Here is a 26723-nt window from a genome sequence, read left to right on the forward strand (position 1 = left end):
TGAAAAAACACCTTCCAAACTTAATTACAACTACACACATCAATAATTAATCAAACCATGTTATTTTTCATCATTAAGTTAAATATGTATAGTTATAAACAAAGTTCAACTTAAGTTAATATTTTATATAAAAGAAATGCAATATACAATATTTACAATGATACAGCTAAAAAAACCTACCTCTCGTATAATTAAGGAGTGTAACAGCTTCATATCTACCATAAGATATCAATTAATATAATAGCTTAGATAAACCATGTTATCAATAACATGTGATTCACAAAACTACAAAGTATGAATAATACATATGTAGTAACCAAAAACTCAATGGTAAGTTTAAACTCAATTAGCTAAATAATTAAATCTGGACTTCCAAATATAAAAAAAACACCACGTAGATCAGTTGACTAAAAAAAGTCAAACTGCCCCATTCAAAACATATGACCATTACCCCGGACCTCCGAACAAAAAAATTCAAATGAGTTAAACTTTCTAATTTACCCCTGGACATCTAAATAAGGAAAAAATAAGTGTTTATAAAATATGAGCCCAAAAAAGATACGCTTCAAAAAATTAAGCAACTTGCCTAGAGATTTACCATTGCAAGAATATGGATATAAAAAATTAACAAATATAGTAGTTGACGATAACCTGCTGAGAAGATTTGAGATTTGTTATCACTTTCCAAGCCTTTAACAATAACATAAGACATCAACCATTGAAAACAAATAAAGTAAGACATAAACAAATATGCATATTTATGATTTTGGAAAGCATGTTATAAATACATGAAAGAAATATCAAAATATAGTTGATATGAGAAAATGGTTCAGACAACGATCTGCATTATTTTAATACATTCAAATTAGCCAAATCAGCAAACAAAAAAATAAGCTAATTGGCTAAAAATCAATAAGCTACATGATGCACAAAAGGGTCATTAACCTTTAACCTTTGCACGCCATATATTTTTCATCCTCTTTAAAGAAGCTACTTAGACCAACGTGTTCAATAGGGAAGCTCTCTTAAGACCCCCTTCATCTTCTCTAGAAACTGAAAGTTAATTTTATAGACAAAATAGCATCATTTCATCAGGAACAAAAAAAACGCATACAAACTTAGAGGAAGACATCAGAAATGGTCTGATGAAGTTAGTGTCAGAAAGAACAATGAGCATGAAAGTAAATTACCTGAATGGACATACTAATGGAGGCTTTTCGAGAGCCCATGAGAAGCTTTCTTTCAAGTTCGATTACTCCATACGGATGAATGTCACTCGAAAAGAAAAATAAAAAACAAACAATTAAAAGCTGAGTGAAAGTGTCATATTTTCAGACTTCGTGTCTCATGGAAAACAAACCATGTAATCACTAATCATAAAATCTCAATAAACGATAATAATAACAAAAAATAAAAGCCTTACCAGTTTCATAATCGCCAAAAATAAAAATTTTAAAGCACGGACAATCAACCGTTTGCTGATTCAGAAACGCCTGAAGGCTAAAACAACCAAAAAAAATTCAACCATTCTAGCAAGCATTATAAACTGAATCGAGGTAGAAGATAACAAAGAATCATTAAACAAAGAATTCAATCATTCTAGCAAGCATTATAAAAAAAAATTGAAAATAAAAAACGCCTGAAGATAACAAAGAATCATTAAAAATTCAATCATTCTAGCAGGCATTATAAAAAAATTGCAAAATAAACAAAGAATCAAGGTAGAAGAATCATTAAAAAATATTGGTTGTTAGAATATTTGACAATGAAATGAAATAACTTATAAATCAAATGCATCTAGAAGAATCAAGCTTCAACATACTATATAAACTGAAAAATGTAACCTTAATTCAATGTTATTAATATTGAGAGTGGCGGATACCTAGATGTTCACCAATTCAAGTTTGAGATCAAAATCTGGTGTACCTACACAAATGCCATGTCTTCATCTATGGCTTTAATCAACTCCCACCCAAAATTATAAACAACAGTTAAAAGTAACCTAAATCTTTCATAAAAACAATTTAGTGTGCATTGCCCGTTAAAAACAGGATCTAACTACCTTTAACCCATTTGACCCATTTTCATTTTAAGTTTTGCTTATTCAAGATAAAATGTAAAACACAAGCCAAATCGACTCATTCATAGGTAAAAGGTTAAAGTTGTCACCTTTTGAACATACTTTAAGTTGTTCGGTGCGCTTAGTTCATAACTGGTATGCATATCATCTAATGTGGTTAAACGAATTATCTTTGAGCCATTGTTTGGTGTGATTTCAACCATAGAGGGAGCCTAAAGTATCGAATCCAACAAAAATAAATAATTACATCATATAAATTAAATGTTGAAGTGGTTAAAATAAACAATCAAATCGTATATCATTATTTGTTAATCAAATCATACAGCCAAAACCACGGCTCTCCATAAACACAACCAATAATCAAAGTACCAAAACACATAGCAAGAGAATGAAATTGGTACTCTACACCATCCACTTGAACCAAAATAATCGTCATAATTTACAAATAAAATGTTGAAACAGACGAATCAGACGACATACCAGTAAAGAACTCGCCGGAGGCAAGGTTCGTTTTCATGACAAATTGTGAATCGCCGGCGGAGAGTGCAAGACCATCTAAAATCACCGATTAGGTTTCTTGAAACATAAAGCAGTCTATAGAAACTGATTTCACCTCTGTGGAAGCTGTATTTTATTTTGATGTCAACGAAGGAGAGGAGCGATGAAGTTGTGAGAAGAGATTAGGGTTTGAGAGGATAGTTTGATCTGATCCAAACCCATTAGAAAACCCATGACCCGCGAATTTTAAAGCTTAAACGGGTCGAACCGGGTTAAATCAATTAGAGGCTTTCATTCACAAATCAAGCAATCTGTTAGCCATAGAGAGGGTGGGACGCGATGTGAGAGCGACACATAGGATTTTATGGTAGGCAATTATATAGATAGTTAGATTTATGTAGCAAACTTGTAATTAACACTTGCTTCTTATTTACGTGCCATGTTACTTGCTTCAAACAAACATCCTAGCCTTTAACGTGAAAAAAAAAAAGCAAAAAAGAAAGGAAAACATATAAAAGAAAAGGGGGAAATACCATAAAATACCAACATTTTTAGCAACTTTTCCTAAGGTCTCCTCACTAAGAGCTCCCCAGCGATGACAGAGGAAGCAGGCCACCTGCTTTCTGGTTTTGCTCATAAAAATCCTTCCTTAAACAACTTTTCATATAAAAAACCAACATACTTTATATAATTTCTCATAAAAGTCCCTTGACAAATTGTTCACATACAAAACCAACATATTTTCGGATTTTATGATAAAAATCACTTAAAAAATTAAATTATAAATTTTAAATGATATATTCTTAAAATTACTAACATATATTACTATACTTGCAAAATTATATTAATACACTTTAAACAATATCAAATTGCTATTTTACTAGATTACCCCTAAGGCCATAAACCATGTTTCTTCTTTACGATTCCCTGTTTGTTGCCGGCAACAGTTCCGGCAAAATATTCGGCCACAACTTCTTCACCGACAATCATTATGGTTTTCCCCTTAACCAGATCTAAACAGTCTCCGCTGGTTAATCCAATCGCTTTGTTAGACCGGCGGAATCTAGAAACTAACAGCCTCATCACTGGAATCGAACAAGTGAGGAGATGGTTCAAAGTAGACCATGCGACGTCGGAGACGGTTCAAATCAATCAAGGCGGCAACGGTGGTTCAAAGCAGTCGAGGTGTTTTCTGATATAAGGTTGATGCCATTGCTGGAGATGGTGATGGAGGTGTTGATGGTAACGAACAGAAAGTATGTGGGAAGAAAAAATGGTTGGGGCCTTGGAGGGTAATCTGGTAATATCTTAGTTTCAAAGTGTAATTTAGTTTAATATAATATATTAATTCAATTTAGTAACAATATTAGTAATATATGTTTGTGATTTAAGAATATATCATTTAAAATATATAATTTAATTTGTTGAGTGACTTTTATGATAAAAATCCAAAAATATGTTGGTTTTTTATGTACAAAATTTTGTTTAGGGATTTTTATGAGAAATTATATGAAATATGTTGGTTTTTATGTGCGAAAAATTGTTTAGATACTTTTATGAACAAAACCAGAAACTATATTGGTTTTTATATGGTATTCGCCCAAAGAAAAATTATTATAAGGGAAGAAACGGTAAAAGAAACTGTAAAAAAGTCGGAAGCAAAACTTAAAAAAGATAAGATGATTCATCATTTTCATGTTTGGTTATGTGACTACTGTTAGGTTTCAGTGGTGATCAGTTAAAATTTTGTTTATTAAAACCGGTTCAATAAACGTGGTTAATAATAATTAATCTTATTAATTATGGTTATACGCAGCGGAATGGATATAATTAATCAGCACCGAAACTAAACCCGACAGGATCCGGTTACAGACAATACGAGTACGAGTCAAAAAATAAATATATAATTAAACTAACGATATATTTAAGTTTACCTCGGTTAATAAATAACCGGTTGAGACACCGAAGGCTAACGAACCAAGCTAGGTGACACAATGAAAACAACGACCAACGGTGGCGGTGCACGGTGGCAACGACAGCGGTGGTGGTGTGTGGCAGCGGCTGGAGGCGCGGTCGGCGGCGGCGGACAGCGACTGGTCAGCGGCGGCAAGTGGCGGCGGCACCGGCAAACAGCGGCGGACAGGCGGCGGCGGCTGGTCATGCGCCAGCGTGAAGTAGCGGCGGTGGAGCAGGTGGCCGGTAACTAAGGTGGAGGAAGAAGGACATGGACTTGTCAGGATTAGGTTCAGGTTATAAAATATCATATATTTATAACCCCTCAATTAGGTTTAACTAATCTAATTAGTTATAAACCTAATGGGCCAATAAGTCCATGTCTTGCTCCAAAGCCCGTTCCATGTAATTTTATCTCGTTAAAGTGTCTAACCCGGTTAACTAACTTAAGCGATTTTATGGTTCGTTACCTCACGGTGTAACTCTCACGGGTCATAACCCGGTTGGCCGTATTGACTTACCTGAACCGGCCCATAATTCCAACAGTCTCCCACTTGGACAGTTTCTGGTTAAGTTACTCAATACTGACAACCAGCGGTGCTCTAGCTACACATAGCTGCCCCCAACAGGTTATAACATATTAAATTCATTAACCAAAACAATCTTGGAATACACTATTGCAAGATAACGAATATATGGTAATCGTTTTCATCTATCCTTTCTGTATAAGACATCAATTGAACAATGAGACATGGATCAGGTTTAATCTCATATGGCGTTCAATCATTATAGTTCTCGATCTAGAATCAAAGTGGTCCAATCAAACACACAGTTAGTTTGGGTGAGGCCTCACACTTTACAAGTTTGAATCAACGAGGGCGCCAAGATGTCTAACTGTTACATATCATGTAAGAGTATAGAATCCCATCTTGAATACATACAACTCCCACTGAACTTCAGATTATTCCCAATTAATGCCTTTATAGCTGGCAGTTATGCGACAGCGGTTGACACTGATCAAAGAATAACCTTTAGTAAACGAAAGTTCTAATATGTATCTCAGGTCTAAGGATACTAAATGAGTATACCAGTATCAAAACATCTTATAACTAAGATCCATGAAGATGATTTGATGCGAGTTACATCCAACGTCATTCATAATGAGGTCTGTGAGTTTGGAAGTCAACTTCTTGAGTCCAAAGTCAGAATAGTCTTAATTCATAATCGTTCCCACGAGTCTAACCGACTACGGATAATTTAGAATACAATATTCATGGATTAAACGTATTAAAACCGAACACAGTTATATTATTCAACATTTGCATTTAACCATTAAATCAAAAGAGAACTCAAAAGTATAACTGTTTAAATGTTCACACATCCAAATACTAAATCAAAACAAACTACTAGCTAATCTAACACCGGTAGCATCTCTGTGATGATCATGCTTGTCCTGAGTCATCGGTTTAGTGAACGGGTCAGCTAGGTTTTGATCTGTGTCTACTTTGCTTATTATGATGTCTCCTCGTTCCAGTGTATCTTGTATATAGTGGAACTTACTTAGAATGTGCTTGGCCCTGTGATGAGATCTGAGCTCTTTGTCTTGAGCAATGGCTCCTGTGTTATCACAGATTACGTCGATCGGTTTCAGAAAATTTGGAACCAGATCGAGGTGGGCTATGAATTTCTTCATCTAAGCAGATTGTGAGCGAGAAACATCTCGGTCATTCTGGAAGCTAGCATCAGTGTAACACCTTACATTGAGCTCTTCTTCCACTCCTCCAAACACTAAGAACATGTCCTTTGTCCTTTTCAGGTACCTTAGAATGTTCTTTACAGCAGTCCAGTAGGCAATGCCAAGGTTCTGCTGAAAACGACTAGTCATGCTCAGCGCATACGAGACGTCAGGTCTAGTACATAACATTGCATACATGATTAAACCAATCGTTGAAGCATATGGAATTGCTTGCATGTGCTTAGTTTCAATGTCCGTTGCCGGAGATTGCAATTTGTTCAACACGATTCCTTTAGCCATGGGGAGAGCTCCTTTCTTGGAGTTATCCATAGAGAAGCGTGCCATTACTTTGTCTATGTATGTACTTTGACTCAGCCCTAGAAGCCGCTTAGACCTATCTCGGTAGATCTTGATTCCTAGAATATAAGCAGCTTCACCAAGATCTTTCATTGCGAAACAAGAGCCCAACTAATTCTTAACTTCCTTAAGCATAGGGATGTTGTTTCCAATGATCAGTATATCATCCACATACAGGATGAGGAATGATATAGCGTTCCCACTAGCCTTTCTGTAAACACAAGGCTCATCTTCATTTTTGATAAAACCAAACTCTTTGATTTTCTCATCAAAATGAAGATTCCAGCTGCGAGATGCTTGTTTAAGTCCATAAATGGATTTATTCAGTTTGCACACTCTGTTAGGATATTTAGGATCGACAAAACCTTTAGGCTGAACCATATAGACATCTTCAAAAAGATTTCCATTAAGAAAAACAGTTTTGACATCCATTTGCCATATCTCGTAGTCATAGTACGCGGCTATGGCAAGTAATATCCTTATCGACTTAGTCATAGCAACGGGCAAGAAAGTTTCATCATAATCAATACCTTGAGTTTGAGTAAAACCTTTCGCGACTAGCCGTGCTTATAAGTCTGCACATTTCCATGCATGTCGTTTTTCTTCTTGAAAATCCACTTGCTCCCTACTGCCCGACACTCGGGGGGGGGGGGGGTAGCTCAACCAAGTTCCAGATTTGATTGTCACGCATAGATTGCATCTCGGCGTTCATGGCATCTTGCCATTTCTCAGATTCCGGATCTAAGATAACAGATTTGTAATTAGTAGGTTCATCACTTGACTCGGCTACTAAGAGGACCTCGGGACCATCTAGATGCCATAGGTATTTAGAGTTTGGTACGCGAGTCCTATTACTTCTGCGAACGCTTGTGTTCATGTCCGATGTATCAGCAACAACAACTTGTTGATCAGACGTTCCAACTTCCTCAGCGGTAGTTTGTGGTTCTTGAATTTCTTCAAGATCGACAATATTATCTCCAGTTCCTCGATCGAGAATTTCCTTCTCGAGAATGTGGTCCTTCCTTTTGATTGAAATCACATTTGTATCAGGATGGAAGAAATAATATCCGTTTTTGTTATAGTATCTGACGAAGACAACCTTTACGCCCAAGGATCGAGCTTATCATTAGAATCACTAGTGACATAAGCATCACATCCCCATACTCTAAGGAAAGACAAATTGGGCTTACGCCCATGCCATATCTCATATGGGGCTTTGCTTGCCTTTTTAGTTGGAGCTAGATTGACAATGCGGGCGGCGGTTAAAAGGGCAAAGCTCCAAAAGGAGTGAGGCAAGTTAGTTCTACATATCATCCATCGGACCATGTTTAGCAAGGTTCGATTTCTCCTCTCGCTCACGCCATTGTGTTGGGGTGTGCCGGGTGGAGTGAGCTATGAAACAATTCCACGCTCTTTCAGATGATGTATGAATTCTGAGCTGAGGTAGCCTCCGCCTCGATCTGATCGAAGCATTTTAATAGTTTTCCCGAGTTGGTTTTCCACTTCGTTTTGAAACTCTTTGAACTTTTCAAAAGTTTCCTGTTTGTGTTTTCATAAGATACACATAAGCATTTCGACTTTAATCGTCATAAAAGAAACGAAGTATCTTTCATGATTCCTATACATAGTTCTAAAAGGACCACATACATCAGTATGTATGATTCCCAGCAGATCCTTTGCTCGTTCATTCTAATGAGTGAAGGAGCCTTTGGCAAGCTTGCCAGCTAAACAAGATTCGCAGTCATCAAAAGAGTCCGGTCCAGTGGATTTGATGTGCTAAAAGTAGTTTAATAATTATTAACTAATTTAACTAAAAATAAACACTAAGTAATACTCTATACACTCTAAAACTCGACTAAACTACTAACCGGCAAGTGAACCGATCGACTCTAGTAAAGCTAAGTAAGTCTAGATATCAAACCCACGAGACTCTTTAAATTACATTTATTATCTAATTAGACTCGACTACAAATACGACTTATTAATTTATATTTGTTTGGTGGGTTTTATTTAAAATACTAATTTAATACTATAATTAAAAACTAATTAAAAAACAAGTAATTTAAATGAAAGCAAAAGTTTGTTTATTTAAAATAAGACGATGATGAGAAAACTACCTAGGCTAGAATCCCCTAAATTTCAGTTATGAATTAACCGAGAAAATATTTAGTTATGGACTGGGATCGTAAAATAGACACTTAAAAGAAAACCTGAACAGGACCCCTGACCCTTTTCAAGAAGACACCTATGGGTTTCTAATAAATTTTAACGCACACCAGTATTAAAAATCAAGTTCCCTTACGGTCACCTAATTAATTATGATCTAGTTCCTTTATAACGAAATCCTACCTTACGACGCGGAAATCAAAGGCAATTTAAAATATGTAATTGACTTAACAGGTAATAATAAATAATCAACATTAGACGGACTCCTTACGAAGAACTAAATCTAGCAAGATTAAATAATAAAGATCTATCAATAACCTAACACCTTACAGATTTTAGGTTAGCAGCACACTTAGGTTTATTTGACAATATTATTCCTATGATCTTATCATGAAATCAACCATAAAATAATCAAGAACACAAAGTAATTGACCTAATAGCAACCTATCATATGACAAACAATAATCAAGGAAAGCTATGGAATAAAACTCATCAAACAATCCTAAGCATTCATACGCATCAATTTAATATAAGTAAATCTTTTACTAAACCATAAAAATAATAACAATAAATAATCCCAAGTCAAAACAAAACATCAAAGTAGATTCATCATAACCTAGGCGGTCTAAGGGTTATTCAACAACCATACTCAAGAACAAACGAAAGTAAAGAAGTTCAAATAATAAATTCATGACGAAAATAATAATTTCAAACCAAATAATAACGATTCTTAGATGAATAGGTGTTGAACCCGGATGCTATTTGGTTGAACCAAGGCTTACTCCTTCTCTCTCTCTACTGCTTTGTGGACTCCTCTTCTAACCACGGCTCTTTCGTGCTTAGGGTCTCTCTGGTGGAATCTTTCGTGCTTAGGGTCTCTCTGGTGGAAAATATGTGGCGCCCCTCCCGAATAATAATTGCTTGTGACATATATTTTTTTCTCCAGGTTACAACCGACATAATTCGATTTTTGGGCTATTGTAAAACAATTATGGTGGGCCTGTTTTCTAGTATTATTTTTTTTACTAGGCTTATGTATATTAACTCCAATATGTTAGATGGCCCACCTGCCATATTTATGTTCCCTGACAAAAAAATGCAAACATATGTTATTACTTATCAACATGAATTCATGATTAAATCTAGATTATATAACTTAATTCTTTAAAACCCATAACAGAATTTGGCATAACATACTATTATTAATTTACACAGTTTACCCAAAAACGAATACCAAAAACAACAACAACAACAATAATAATAATAATAATAATAATAATAATAATAGTATGATGCATGAAATCTACTTGAATGCCGATTGGTTCACAAGTTTAGTAAAACTACTTCAATTCAGCTCATTGTCATGAGAAACCTTTTAAATTCAAAGACGAACCTCTTTTAGAATAAAGTTAATGAAAATCCACTAAAACCACCTCAAGAGTGTAGGAAATATTTATACTAATATGTATATAATTTAGCCCACATCAAATATCCCCACACTTATACCTTTTTCGTCCCTGAAAAAGTCTAGTGGCAATGGGATCAGAATCGGAGAAATACACTCTTAAAAACATATGTGTTATCTTAAATTTTAGAACAACACAAAAACTACGATCACCGATATTGTTGTCCACTTAAACCCATGCCTTTGTCTTTACCGGAAAAAGTAAGATCCATCTATTATTATTATTATTATTATTATTATTATTATTATTTATATATAATCTAGTGAAACCCACAGTTAAGACCCGTTTTATTTTAGATTTTACCGGATCAAACCACCCCAACTTGACTTAAACCTCATAAATAGCAGATTAAAACATTGTTGCACATTTTTCATGAATAGCTAAGACGATCAAGGATATTGTTTATCCACCTAAATTTAAACATCAAAGTATACCAAGCAGCCATTAGATACGATTATGGTTCAATTATTCAACCAAGTAGCTAGTGTTCCCACTACATGACATACCCCCGTTATCAAGCAACACCCCAAAAGTCCATCTCCATAGGTGAGTATGCACGAATTCATCTGTAGGCTTACATATGACGTGTCCCATGTGGTTCGTTTCTTAATGGTAATGAGACGCGAAGACGGGGACCCCATATGACTAACAGCGTGTATGATCAAGTAAGTAGTGAATTTGTACTTTTAAAGCACTTTGTGATCTTGTTTATTGACTTATAATTTGGCAGATAACTGCGGGTTTGCTCTTTTTTAGCTTTTTGAAATAGCCATAAATCCACTTAGGAAATATAAATACCAGATAAATAACTGCATACAGACCCATGGTGTCCGAACCCCGAAGCATCCCATCAATACAGGATTTAAGGTCATAAAACTATACGCCTATGAAGTGTTAAACACTAAAACTAAAAGTGCAAGATTTTAAGTTTATATCACCGGCTACACGGTATACTTTAACGTTTAAACCTACCCAAGCATCGTATGATAGCGTATTCAGATTTCTTTAAAATTCATAACTTTCTACAATCAAACTAAAAATGAGGCTTGAGCATGGTCGACCTTTCATCTCGTATTTTATACAGACTTAACATGTTTCCTACTAAAAACCATATTTTTTCGATTTAAACCAACTATCAAACTGCCCTTTCATTCTCAAGGCTGAGCCTACCGACACATCCCAAGTTAAGTGGGTGTTCTTTAAGTATATCATATTATTAGTAGTTTGAAAAACCGAAACCCGATAAGTATCCTCATCTCCCATTTATACGCAAAAAGAAAACAATTTCAAAGGACATTTTTTTTCCAAGTTTTTTTTTTATTTTTATTTTTTTAAAGATGACAAAACAAGTTAAAGACATGTGTTCCTATCCCCACACTTAAAATTTGCATTGTCCTCAATGTAGGGACGGAAACACGACTAAAAAATTTAAAAACAAAACAAAACCTAAAAATACAAAAATAAATAAAAACAAAACAAAGCTAAAAATTAAAAACTAAAAACATAAAAACAAAGTAAAAAGGAAAAGACTTAGCTGGTAATATGCATATGAAGTATAACGCTAAAGTCTTCTTCCATAAATGCCCTCCAACTCCGAACGTGCTCAACAACCAGTAGCTCCTTTTTTTCATACACGAACGGAATCGGCAACAATATCTAAAAATTCATCTTATCAATCTGATAGATATAATCATTCAAAGTACGTAACCAGACCAACCAACAAACATGAATAAAAGCAGCAAATAAATAATAAGAAAAGCATACGGCTGCTGCTGCTCCATCCCCACACTTGAATGTTGCATTATACTTCAAGGGGATCTTCACACTATTTTCTTCAAAACTTAAAAACCAAATAAAAACTACAAAAAACTACGTTAGTGACTCAAGGAAAAATAAAAATAAAATAGAATAGAAATAAAAATAGGAAAGAATGTACAAACTCTACACTTGAGTATTCACTCAAGAACCACGTGCGACAATCAGTGCAATGGATCGAGAGGAGTTTCCTCCATCTTGATTGATTCTTCCGGTCCTCCAAGATAATGCTTCAAACGATGACCGTTCACCTTCCACGATGTTCCATTATCCGGATACAGGAAAACTTCTTTCACCAAGTACGGTCCTGTCCACTTCAATCTCAACTTTCCTGCAAACAACTTCAAACGAGAGTTAAATAATAATACCTTATCGCCTTTCTTGAACTCTTTGCCGCCTTTCAAACGCCGATCGTGTAGAGCTTTCGTCTTTTCTTTGATGTTCAAAGATCGAGAATATGCCGCATCCCGAAGCTCCTCCAACTCATGAATCTGAAAGTATCTTTTCCTTGCGGCCTCGGTAAGATCGACATTCACCATCTTCAACGCCCAGTACGCACGATGCTCCAACTCAACCGGAAGATGACAAGACTTACTATAAACAAGCATAAACGGTGCAGTACCCAACGGATTCTTGTATGAGGTTCGGAATACACACATCGCATCATCTAACTTCTCCGACCAATCTTTCCGACTAGCCCCAACCGTCTTCTCCAAAATCCTCTTCACCCCTCGATTTGCATTCTCGACTTAACCATTCGTTTGAGGGTGATAGGCGATAGAAGTACGATGCGTAACCCCATAACGAGCTAACGTCTTCTCCATGAGGGTATTACAAAAATGGGTTCCCCGATCACTAATAATAGCCCTCGGAGTACCGAATCGAGTAAACAACTTCTTAAGAAACCTCAAAACAACTCGTGCATCATTCATGGCCAACGCTTGGGCTTCCACCCATTTCGACACATAATCAATTGCCACAAAAATATACTTATTACCATTCGACGTGGGAAACGGTCCCATGAAGTCGATGCCCCAAACATCAAAGATTTCAAGAATTTGAATGGGGTTTTGAGGTATCTCATTCTTGGAATAAATATTACCTGTTCTTTGGCACGCATCACAAAGCTTCACAAACTCTTCAGCATCTTTAACAACTGTCGGCTAATTAAACCCACTATCAAACACCTTCTGCGCGGTAGCATGCACACCATGATGACCTCCAGACAACCCTTCATGAACATGCTTGAGAATATCCCAACCTTCCTCTTTCATCACACATCTCCTCAGAATTCGATCACCACCAATCTTGAACAAGAACGGATCATCCCACACATACCTATTCACATCCCAGAAGAACTTCCTCTTTTGTTGCGTAGTCATACCCTCCAAAATAAAACCATTAGCCAAATAATTAGCAAAATCAGTGAACCATGGCATATCTTGCTTCTCAGCCGCAACAAAATAGAACGACTCATGAGGGAATGTATCACCAAGCTCCTCCTCACACAATTTTTCTCTCCTCGGGTCCTCTAAACGGGAAAGATGATCGGCCGCTACGTTTTCCGCACCCCTCTTATCTTTGATCTCGATGTCAAACTTGGATAGTAGAAGAATCCACCGTATAAGATGGGGCTTCGCGTCTTTCTTCTGAAAGAGAAAACGCAAGGCTGTATGATCGGTAAAAACGGTGGTCTTCGAAAGCACGAGGTACGAGTGGAACTTATCAAATGCAAACACAACAGCTATAAGTTCTTTCTTGGTGGTGGTGTAGTTCTCTTGAGCATCGTTTAGCGTCTTGCTAGCATCATAGATGGGTGAAGATGCTTATCTCGCCTTTGCCCCAAAATCGCTCCAACTGCATAATCACTAGCATCACACATGATCTCAAATGGCAAGCTCCAATCGAGAGAACAAAGAATGGGAGCACTTACGAGATTCTCTTTCAAATACGTGAATGCCTTTACACACTCATCATCAAACACAAAAGGCACATCTTTTTTGAGGAGTCGGGTCATCGGGCGGGTAATTTTAGAAAAAGTTTTGACAAATCGCCGAAAAAATCCCGCATGGCCCAAGAAACTCCTGATTGCCTTCACATTCGTCGGTGGAGGAAGCCTACTTATAGTATCAATCTTCGCCCGATCCACCTCAATACCATCTCTCGATATCTTATGACCGAGCACAATCCCTTCCGTCACCAAAAAATGACACTATTCCGAATTCAACATTAACTTCATTTCAATGCATCTCTTCAACATCTTCTCATGATTAGCAAGACGCTGATCGAAAGAATTACCGTAAACCGGAAAATCGTCCATAAACACCTCCATGGACGTCTTTATCATATCTTGAAATATGGCTACCATACAACGCTGAAATATAGCCTGAGCTTTATATAGTCCAAACGGCATACGACGGTACGCAAACGTACCATAGGGACATGTAAAAGTTGTCTTCTCTAGGTCTTCCGGTGCAATGGGAATTTGAAAATATACCGAAAAACCATCAAGAAAACAATAAACTGCTGACCTGCCAAAATCTCCAACATCTGATCAATAAACAGCAACGGGAAGTGGTCCTTCTGGGTGGCATCATTTAACTTCCGGTAATCAATACACACACGCCAACCGGTAACAGTACGCGAAGGGATAAGCTCATTCTTTTCATTAATCACGACGCTCATACCTCCCTTCTTTGGAACAACTTGGGTCGGGCTCACCCATGGGGAATCGGAAATCGGGTAGATCATCCCGGCGTCCATCAACTCCAATACCTCCTTTTTCACCACATCTTGCATATTTGGATTGAGACGTCTTTGTGGTTGCACCACCAGCTTGTACTCATCCTCCATTAAAATCCGATGCGTGCAATAAGCGGGGCTAATACCTTGAATATCGGACAATCTCCATGCAATCGCCCCCTTGTGTAGCTTCAACACATCTATCAACTTTGACTTCTGTTCTTCCGTCAGCTTGGATGATACAATAACGGGCAAGTTCGAGCCCTCGTCAAGATACGCATACTCCAAATGTGACGGGAGTACTTTCAACTCCAACAGAGCGGGTTTTTCCTCAGAAACCGCCTCATTCTCACAACTAATCTCATTTACCTCAATCATCTCGGGCAACCCCGAAATCTTAGCCAACTCATCACAGACCGAGTCGTCCCCACACGACTCATCCTCACCCCCATCATCACAATCGACCAAACCATTACTTCCCACTAGATCCGTACCACAAATGTAGTCAAAGCATTTATCCATACCTGCAATAAAAGGGTTAATAAAATAAACCGAATGGCATGGACCACTGAAATCATCTTGATCACTCGGGTGCTTCATCGACCTCGCGACATCATAAGTAACATTTTCATCACCAACCCGAAGCGTGATCTTCCCATCATACACATCGATAAGTGCCTTTGCGGTTTGTAAAAACAGACGACCAAGAATAATGGGAACCTTCTCGTCGGCCTCCATGTCAAGCACCACAAAATCTATCGAGAACACGAACTTATCCACCTTCACTAGCAAATTTTCAATAATACCCTGCGGGTACTTCACAGAATGATCGGCCAACGATAAAGACATGCGAGTCGGTGTAAGCTCACCTAACTCCAACTTCTCGTACAAAGAATACGACATCCAATTAATACTTGCACCCAAATCTGCCAATGCTTGGCTCATCGCATCACTACCAAACAAAACTGGAATTGTAAACACACCCGGATCTAACAACTTCTCGGGTACGCTGTTCAACACTACCTCCGAACAATCTCCTATGAGTGGAATCGATGACACCTCCCCCAACCTATCTTTCCTCTTCAACAGGTCCTTTAAGAACTTCGCGTACTTCGGCATGTGTTGGAGGGCTTCAATGAATGGGAGATTGATCTTCAATTGTCGTAACATATCAAGAAAGTGCTCATACTCCCGCGTATATTTCTGGTGTTTCGCGCGAGCAGGATATGGGATACGAGCATGGTCATTCAAAGGTGATGGCCGGACTTCCACCGGCTTCTTCTCTACTGGCGATGCAACTGGTGCGGTGTTCTGCACTTTACCCTGTACTTCCATCTCGATTTCTTGATCCATCACCTCTTCATGTTCCACTTAAACTTCATTCCTTCGCACCTCGGGACCCAAAACCCTACCGCTACGAGTGGTAATCGCCTTTATTTGAGCTGCCGGATTCTGCTGAGTTGATCCTGAAAACTGTCCCAGAGGTCTTTCATTTAATTGTCGAGCAATATCACTAATGGTTCGCTACATGTCGGGCATAGCTGATTGTTGATTCTTCAAAAGCAAATCATGGTCGGCAAGGGTCTTTTGAGTGACTTGATCTCTATTAAGGATTTGTTGCATCATTTCTTCCAATCTTCCCATTCCACTACTCGAATCTTTTCCATTACCCGAACCTTTCTCATTAGAACTTCCACTGTTATACTGACCTTGATTTCGAGTTATTCTGACCTTGATTCTAATTCTGATTCTGATTCTTGTAGTTGTTCCATTTCTGATTATTGATGTTGTAAGCATTAGGGAACTTGTTCTGACCAGCCACAAAATCAACATCCTGATTATTCATCAACAGACAATCCAGTGTACCATGACCACCTCTACACATCTCACACTTATCCACCTTAGTCTTTAACTCTTTTATCTCTTGGGTGAGATTCTCCAAAGCAGCAGCCATACCAGTGTCCAGATTAACCTGGTGTACACCTCGAGCAGATGAGGGTGTACTGGTGACGGGATTGGAATTCCCGCCTCGTGGCTTCTTCACGTATTCAGATTGCGCGAAACTTTCGAACATCTCGTTACACTCGGTCACGTTCTTCCTGTCCATCAGATTTCCCCCAGCAGCTGTATCAAACCTTGCTTGAGCCTCATAAGTAAGCCCATTGTAAAACTTCTCAACAAGGGCCCAAGGGGTGAGCCCATGTTGAGAACAATGGGAAAGCAAATTCTGAAAACGTTCCCAAGCTTGGTAATACACCTCATCCAGCTCCATGTGGAAGGAGTGGATCTGATCACGAAGGCGAGAGGCTTTAGCAAGTGGAAAGTACTTCTTGAGGATTGCATTGCGAAGTGCCTCCCATGTGGTGAATTTTCCAGCAGGTTGCGAATCGAGCCAAGTGGCGGCACGATCTAAGAGTGTAAACGGGAACAATTGAAGGAAGATCACATCCTGGTTAGCACCTTGCAAGTTGAACGTTTTGAACACACGGGACAGACGGTTGATGTGTACCGGTGCATCTTTGTCACACCTCGTTTCAGGGCCTAGAAGTGTGACCATCAGTTGGTACCTGTTTTGTAAATATATCAGAGTAGCGGGTTTTTTTTTAGCGGAAGTCTTAAATTTTAAAATATTAATTTACATTATCAAAATTACTTGGGAATTAAACACCCAAGTTTCAGTTTTACAAAACAATGATATTATTAATACAAGGATTTATAATATTCAAAACGATCCATTTTGAGCGATCTTCTATGTCTCCAATCCTTGTATACCATCTATTGTCATCTAATTACCTGCAAGGGTGGGAAAAACACGTCAGCTATATGCTGGTGAAACGTTGACTTGATAAAACATTTATAACAGTCGTTAAATACAAACATAGTTTTCTGTTTCACAAGCTCAGCAGGAATGCATGTCCATTCCCGGGATTTGTATCACTACCCTACACACACAATTCAAATGTTCCCCGAGTACATAGCCCCTGTTCGGAGACAACCTTCCCCTAGGCTATGTAACCCTTATGGAGAACCGGTTATGACTGACTTGGTTTTGTATGCCAATTATCAGTTATGTTTGGATCCAGACACATGTGTATTCGGTCTGAGTTGCTTTTTATTATCTATTTTGTATTATAACGATTTTAGAGATTATGTCTCATGCAAACATTTATCAGACTCTTTGTAATAAACAACCAGTCTATTACAAGAGTAAAATCAGTTCAGACAGTAAAAGGTTAACGTGTTCACCTTATATTATCAGTAGGAAATATCAATCTCCTTGGCTTCAGTATGCTATTAACCTATATTCATAATAGGTATGCATAAGTACCTAGTTGGTATTATTCAGCAAACTTTAAGTCTGTTCCAGTTCAGCAGACTCAAGGTCTGATCAGCAGACTCTTAGGTCTGACCTAACCTTATTATAGTTATAGTCGTTTTATGAAAATACTTTGAATTTACATATGACGTTTGGAATAGCACGCTTTGGCCTAATAAAGGATATCACGTTGGCAAACTTCTCCAGGTAAGCAAACAGGTCCCGCGGTTGATTGGGATTTGTACGAATTGCTTTCCTTAGGCAAGAAGAGTCTACTAATGATACCCCCTTCCAGTTACTACATGCCCGTCAAAATCATAGTTTTGATAACATTACTTCACACGGAAGCAACGTCTTCACTTTATAAAACATTACTTGGAAAATATTAACAGTTTAACGACTATACTCATAACTAAGTTATAATTAGGTATTTAAAGTAACTAGTAAAGTATCTTAACCCTATTCCTATCTTAATTGGCTTGACGGAACTTAAGAACTTTAGAAATCAGCAGCAATTCAGCTAGTACTTCGTTACAAGATTAGCAGCTCGTTAAACAGTGTAACGACACCTCGATTCTTCGCGAAAACAGCCCTCGACACCCTAGAACACCCTTAGCACGATTACCTAGGTTAAGTGTGTGAAATGAAGGTGAAAATGAGATGCATTGGCTTGAACCCGTAGCTGCCCTTTTTTAGGCGAGTTTTGCAGACCATCGCGTAGCGCGATGGCCTTTTCCCCAAGGCCGTCGCGTAGCGCGACACCACAATTAATCAGAAGCTGCCACGTGGTTGGCCACGTGTCCCGGGTTACTTAACTTGGTCATCGCGTAGCGCGATGAACCAATTGAGTTTGGTCGTCGCGTAGCGCGGCGCCCCCCTTTTTCTTGAATTGTGTGACTCTCTGTCGCGTAGCGCGACGAAGTTCATCTGGAGACCATCGCGTAGCGCGATGGTTCTAAAAACTCAAATTTTTCATTTTCAGTCCTTTAACTTTTAGAATTAACATTTTTAGCCCTTTAACTTCTAATCTTGACATTTTTGGCCCAAAACTAGATGGGGTATTTTCACGGTGTTACAATCTTCATCTTCACGGCCATGGAACTGGGGTGATTGGTGATGTTGTTCATGACATATGATTGGATCTGCCACGAGTTAGGGTTATTAATGTCGGGAGTGACAATGGGTGAGTGATCTCCATGGAGCCCTTCAAAAGCTTGCTGGTACACGGTGCGATTATTCTCGGCCATCGGAACGGATCTAGAACTTGGTGGTGGTGAATTTGCGGGTGATGACTTTGGTGAAGTATCTATGGTGATCGGTTGCTTTTCTGATGAACTTGTCTCGGACTTCAACAGAGTAGGTCCAAAACAATTCAACGGCGGTCCTTGCGAACGAAGATGTGGCATGTACCTAAAAAACACACAAAACAAAGTTGGTAGACTCAAATAAACGACTCGAAAATATATAAAAAAAACTTAAAATAGAATAAAATAACTAACACTTAAAATTAGACTCCTACGACTCAAAGTAATAAATAAAGCAAATAGCACGTATATAGCAAGCAAGTCTAATCAAATCTAATAAGGCAATCGCCAAAAATCCCCGGCAACGGCGCCAAAAACTTGATGTGCTAAAAGTAGTTTAATCAAAACACGCTAATCTAGACACTAAGTAATAAATTCTAGACTCTTAACTTAACTAAAACTACTAACCGGAAAGTGAACCGGTCGACTCTAGTACAGCTAAGTAAGTCCGGATATCGAACTCACAGGACTCTTTAAATTACGTTAACTAGCTAAATTTAGACTTAACTATAGACACGACTATTTATTTATTATTATTGGGGGGGGGGGGGTTTACTAAAAAACTAATATTAAAGTAATTAATAAAACTTAAATGACTTAAACCTAGACTTAATTCAGATGATGACAAGCAACCACCTAGGCTAGAATCCCTAATGTATCAATTATCAAATAGTTGGAAAATGCATGTTATGGAACTGGGATCGTAAGATAAACGCTTAAAAGAAAACCCAAACAGGATCCCTGACCCTTCTCAAGAAGACACCTATGGATTTCTATTAAGTTCTTAAAAACACCAGTTAAATTAGACTCGCTTACGGTCGCTAATTATTTTATGACAAGTACCTCTCTAAGAAATCCTACCTTACAGTGCGGAAATCAAAGGTAGTTTAAAATATTAACTCGACTAGATAAACAAAGCTGAAAAATCAAACCTAGACGGACTCCTTACGAAGAACTAAATCTAGCAATCTTAAACAACCAAGACTTATCATATAATCTATCACCTTACAGTTTATTTAGATTAGCAGCACACTTAAGTCTATTTGATTTATTAATATTGTTCCTATGGCTTTATTGCAAATTAATCATAAACTAGTCAAAAACACACAGTAGATGACCTAACAGAATCCTATCATATGACTGACAATCACCAAGGAAACTATGGAACAATAAAACCTGTCAAACAATCCTAAGCACACATATGCATCGAATAAATAACAAGAAACATCTAACTTAATCATAAACCATAACAAAAGCAAAGTCCAAAATAAAATCCAATATTAACAAAAGTTCATCATAAACCTAGGTGGTCTAGGGGTTTAGCCAACAACCATACTCAAGAACAAACCAAATAAATAAGGTTCAAATTATAAATTCATGAATAAAATCAAACCCAATAATAATGATGTTTGGCTGAGTAGGTGTTGAACCCAAACCCTTACTGCTCGAACCAACGGCTTTCTGTCTTCCTTTTCTCTTTCTTGTTTTTCCGTGAGGTTGACTCCCTTCAAAATCTGTCTCTTGTTGGCGTCACCTCTGAAAACTGGAGGCGCCCCCACTCCAATCCAATCAATGCTGCCGATCTCTCTTTTTTTATATGTCCATCCCCTATAGCTCTTATACCTTTTGTTTTTCTTGTGGCCAAGTCTTTTTCTTTCTTACGTGACCCGGGCCTTTAATTTCAATGTTATGGGCTGACATGTTTCCTTTTGTGAGCCACTCACTTTAGAGTCAAAACCAATTTGTTTGTGGGCTTATACGATCTGCTCATGGACTCATGATTAAACTTTATTCACATAAAATGCCATATAATTAATTCATCACTATCTTCGTTCAATACTTGAATTTTTTGTGGGATTCGTTCACTGTCCAAACAAACAACATGCATTATTATTAGTTTATATGTATTTTGATACACAATATAAAAACCCAAAAAAAGATAACTTCAATTTAATTATCATCAAATGAAATCAAAACAATGTCATTAAATCTCATTTTAATTTGAAAAGATATGTAAACTCTACTCGAGTATCTACTCGTTGGTTTCAAGTTTAGTTAAAGTACTCATTCTAGCACATTGCCTCTTGAACCCTTAAAATACACATATGAACCAATTATTAATAATATTTAATAAGAACTTGGCTCAACAACACTTAAAAATATAGAGAATATTTATATAATAATACGTATATTTTAGACTACATCAAGATTCAAGAATCCCTTTGGATTGGAGTATCTTGACTTGTGCCTTGCTTATGTGGCCAAGTCGGCAATGCCATAGAAATGTATCATTGATGCCAAATCTGATACGTTTAGAAAGATTATATACATTATTGTTTATTTGAACATCAACCTCATAAATACCATCTCGAGGTTTAGCCTTAAAATAAAAGATATCATTCAAGTAGGCTGAAATAGCAATACTATTAAAAACGTACTTAAATCCTTGTTCAAATAGTAAAGAAACTGAAATAATGTTTCTGGTCAAACCAGGTGCAAACAAACAGTTATCCAAAGTAACTACAAGGTCAGACGGACAAGAAAAATGATATGTGCCAGTTGCAAGAACTAGGACTCTCTTCCCATCACCAACGATGAGTTCCATGCTGCCTTGTTTCAGCTTCTTCTAGTTTTCAGGCTCCTTCAAGACATTAATGATATGGTAACCACATCCGGTATCAAATACCCATGTGTTGCTAGAGACAGTGAAAAGTTCAATAACGTAAATAGAAATACCTTTAGAGGAGCTTTCACCATTGGTCCTCTGCCTTTTCAGCTCAGCAAGGTAGTCAGGACAGTTACATTTCCAGTGTCCCATTTTGTTGCACTTGTAGCACTAGCGCTCCTCAGGAGGCGGCGGTGGTACTTTTGCAACACCCTTGTTAGTGTTGGTGGCAAACCTGGCAGCAACAGTAACCTTCTTCTTGCCTTTACCGTTATGACCCCGATTCTTTGGTTTAGGCTTGACGACACCAGCAGATCGAACCATAAGAACTTGATTGTTTTTAGCGGGAATATTCATCTCAGCCGTCTTGAGCATTCCATGAAGCTCCGGCACTGTATTCACCTAGCCATTCATATTGAAATTCATTACGAACTGGTCGTAAGAGCCGGGAAGAGAGTTGAGGATGAAATCCGCTGCCATTTCATCTGACAAGGGATAATCAAGTTTCCTTAGTTGTTCGATGTACCCTTTCATCTTGACGACATGCGCACTAACAGGTGATCCCTGTTCCATTCTGCAGCTGATAAGCTACTTCATGGTGTCATAGCGTTCTTGACGGGCTTGTTTCTAGAACATGCCCTTGAGTTGCTCAAGCATCTCATAGGCACCAAAATCTTCCAAGCCTTTAGCAAGCTCGTAAGACATGGTGGCTAGCATGATACAGGCGACTTCAGCCGAGTCATCCATATGCTTGTCAAGAACTCTCTTGGCATCAGCAGTATTGTTTTCAGGCTCGGTTGGAACAGGTCCATCGAGAACATAGTGCTTCTTTGCCATCTTGAGAACAAGTCCCAAGTTGCGGTGCCACTCAAGAAAGTTGGTGCCATTCAACTTTTCTTTCTCAATGATAGCCTTGAGGGTGAATGAGGAGTTATTATTAGTAGACATCTGTTTAAATAAGCAAAAGTAAATTTTATTAGTATTTTCGATGTTTTAATCCTATTATTAATGACCCAATAACATTAGTAAATAGGAACTTGAGAATCTGGCTTCCAGTTACTAATGGCAGCTGTAGCATACAACATTAGTAAGTGGTTAGGTAGACAGACATCGATTGCCAATTGTGAATAGTGCACAATTCTCGTTTATGAGGCCTATTAAGACAACATTTGCCTAAGTAGATACGTTTAGCCTCATCTATGCCCACCTTAGTCTCCAGACAGCTGTAGCACGTAACAAGAGAGTAAAGTAATAGTCGCCCTAGTATAGTCACTTGTGAAAGAGCCGGATGTGTCAACGAAACCCTATCACCTTGAAGGGATAGGCTAGAAATCAAGTGCGGTGCTGTAGCTCCAAACACTTGAAGTTTCGCAGTATGCCTCAAGTGTGACTTATAGTAGGATGGCATAGACTATTGATTTAAATTGGGATTAATTTTAAATATTACCGAATAGAGTAAAAGTCTAGTTTTACTTTATTGATCGAGACAACTTAATGAACCCTTTCATCTCTCAGGACACTTAGTTTTATATAACCTATTAAAACAAAGTTTGTCGCAATAATACCAGCCAATTTTAAGTTAATAGTCTTACCTATTAAGTTATTAGTTATGGAAAATTAAATTTAGTTTAATTTTACAAAACTTAATTGGTTAATTTATTTTAATATATTTGGTATTAGGTCGGTGGTATTATAACCTATTATAATCAAGCAAGCAACCAAAATAGAAAACAGAATATGTAAATCTTAAATGGCCAAGATTAATGATTGATTTTGCTAGAGCCTATTAGCAAGATCAATCGGGTCAAGGGGTCACAACACAAAACAACCACAAGGATGGACTCTTGGTGCATCCCGTCATCTTTGGTAACTCCCACTGACTTCAAGAACTCCACGAGCTCGTCTTCGGTTTTCCTTCGGGTCTTCTTCATTACAAAATTACACTAATACAAGTAATGAAAAACTAAACCCTATCTATTAAAATTTTAAACCATCAAGGTGGCTAAAAACCATAAAATAAAACCGAAAACAAAATACAACTTTTGAACCATCCATATGGCTAAAATAAAAATCATTCAACCAAACAAACAACGTCGGGCCAGATTTACATATTCAACGAAATTAAGTCGGGCAATAATTTTGATCAAATAATTTATTTTATTTTGACCAAACTAAAATTGCCCTAATATTTTATCTAGATCATAAACGTCAACTTCTTTGAAGTTTATGATGTAGAACCGGTGAAAATACCGGATTCCACTCGTATGTTGTAACCAAGGATCTCATACCACTGTTGGGTTTCAGTGGTGATCAGTTAAAATTTTGTTTATTAAAACCGGTTCAATAAACGTGGTTAATAATAATTAATCTTATTAATTATGGTTATACGCAGCGGAATGGATATAATTAATCAGCACCGAAACTTAACCCGACAAGATCCGGTTACAAACAATACGAGTACGAGTCAAAAAATAAATATATAATTAAACTAACGATATATTTAAGTTTACCTCGGTTAATAAATAACCGGTTGAGACACCGAAGGCTAACGAACCGAGCTAGGTGACACAACGAAAACAACGACCAACGGTGGCGGTGCACAGCGGAAAAGGCAGCGGTGGTGGTGTGTGGCAGCGGCTGGAGGCGCGGTCGGTGGCGGCGGACAGCGACTGGTCAGCGGCGGCAAGTGGCAGCGGCACCGACAGACAACGGCGGACAGGCGGCGGCGGCTGGTCATGCGCCAGCGTGAAGCAGCGACGGTGGAGCAGGTGGCCGGCAACTAAGGTGGAGGAAGAAGGAGATGGACTTGTCAGGATTAGGTTCAGGTTATAAAATATCATATATTTATAACCCCTCAATTAGGTTAAACTAATCTAATTAGTTATAAACCTAATGGGCCAATAAGTCCATGTCTTGCTCCAAAGCCTGTTCCATGTAATTTTATCTCGTTAAAGTGTCTAACCCGGTTAACTAACTTAAGCGGGTTTATGATTCGTTACCTCACGGTGTAACTCTCACGGGTCATAACCCGGTTGGCCGTATTGACTTACCCGAACCGGCCCATATTTCCAACAACTACCTCAGTTAACTATTTCAGTTTGTTTGTTGAAAATTTAGAGATATAGTTATTATTGTAACGAACTAAACTGTTGCCACCGAATTCCCATCATTTGTTCATCGACTACTACTACTACTACACACACACATATATACTAAACACAACAATAGTGTGGTCGTAATTCACACCCGTCACAATGTGCGGGCTTCCCTGCTAGTGTGTATTTATGGCTTTACACAAGAAATGTTCATTGAAACTCATTTCTTGTATCAAAGATTTAATCTTGTATTCCATTTTTATACTTTGTAAATGCTTGAAAACTTTTTATGCTTGAATATTATGAAATCCGTTAGCAACATTTTACTAATGTTCTGTAACATCTTAGAAAATCCCATAATTATTTTGGACTAAAAATGTCAAAGTTGAAGGATTAAAAATATTCACAAGACAAGTAATCGGAAAAATGAGATAAGAAAAATAAACTATCTCAGTTAAGGAAATGATAAAATTCCATCCCATATGGAAAAATAGAAGAAAGTGGAAGCATTCCACATGGGTAAAAATAAGGAAAATAACTTTCATCCCACATGGGAACAAGAAAAGAAATGGAAGCTCTTTATAAAGAAGCAAGTTTCCATAGAAATGTTTTAATGTAGCTAACCACTCTCCATAGTCCTAGCGGAGGGTGTGAAGCACCCGACGGGCACGCGCATGGACTCGAACTCGGGCGTAATGTGGCGTTTTGATGGCGCACTTTCGCATCGCCGCATAAGGGCCGCTTTAGTATTTTTGGAAAATGGAAGTATGATCAAGAATTGCATGAGTCACCAGACATGTGTCGCAACGGGGGACACGTGGCAGACGCTAGGGCTGAGTTAGCATGCCACGCGTCAAAACCTGACATCGCGCTACGCGATGCCCTAGTAGAAAGGACCATCGCGCTACACGATGGTTCCCAAAATCAGCTATAAAAGGGGAGGCTCCGGCACTTCCATTCTTACATCAAAACACCACCACTTACACACACTTAGCCTCGAGAAACGTGCAGACCACGTAGTGCGTTCCAAGCCCCGAAGTTCTGACGATTTGAGCCTTGATACGTGATAGAAAGTAGAAGTGCTGCCCGTACAAATCTTAGGCATATAAACTCCAAATACACGCATAAGGTAGGGGTTCTGCCTAAATATTATTTTATTATATGGCTTAGACCATAGTCAGGGGTATAGCCCAAAACCTTGATCATAATTACGTTTACAATAGTTTTATACATGCAAAGGTTATAGTTAAAATAATGTTTCTTCATAATTAAGAAACATAAGCTTTTACATACAAGCAGATATAGTAGTTTCTTCACAACTAAGAAACGTAAGATTTTACATACCAGGGTTATAGTCAAATCAATGTTTTTTCTTGAATAAGAAACCTATCAATAGATGTTTCTTCATGAAGAAGAAACTCAACACATGATTTGTAAACAAATGAAAAGACTACGGGTCTAAATATTTTATTCAAACAAATGATCAGTCAAGGTTTAAAGCTATCAAAACCAGACTAAAGGTCTGCAGCTG

The 26723-nt window shown here is 37.8% G+C and overlaps 1 protein-coding gene across 1 annotated transcript; it reads right to left on the reverse strand.

Annotated features, from left to right (window-relative positions):
- Positions 1–12234: 12234 nt before the first annotated feature.
- Positions 12235–12609, reverse strand: LOC143540931 (uncharacterized). Its single transcript, XM_077033882.1, has one exon. The coding sequence runs from the start codon at positions 12607–12609 to the stop codon at positions 12235–12237; it is 375 nt and encodes a 124-aa protein (XP_076889997.1).
- Between the last annotated feature and the right edge of the window lie 14114 nt (positions 12610–26723).

The sequence above is a fragment of the Bidens hawaiensis genome, unplaced genomic scaffold (genome assembly GCF_021521415.1).
Source record: "Bidens hawaiensis isolate Kalapana, Puna unplaced genomic scaffold, B.hawaiensis_p1.1 tig00012404_1, whole genome shotgun sequence".
Taxonomy (NCBI): domain Eukaryota; kingdom Viridiplantae; phylum Streptophyta; class Magnoliopsida; order Asterales; family Asteraceae; genus Bidens; species Bidens hawaiensis.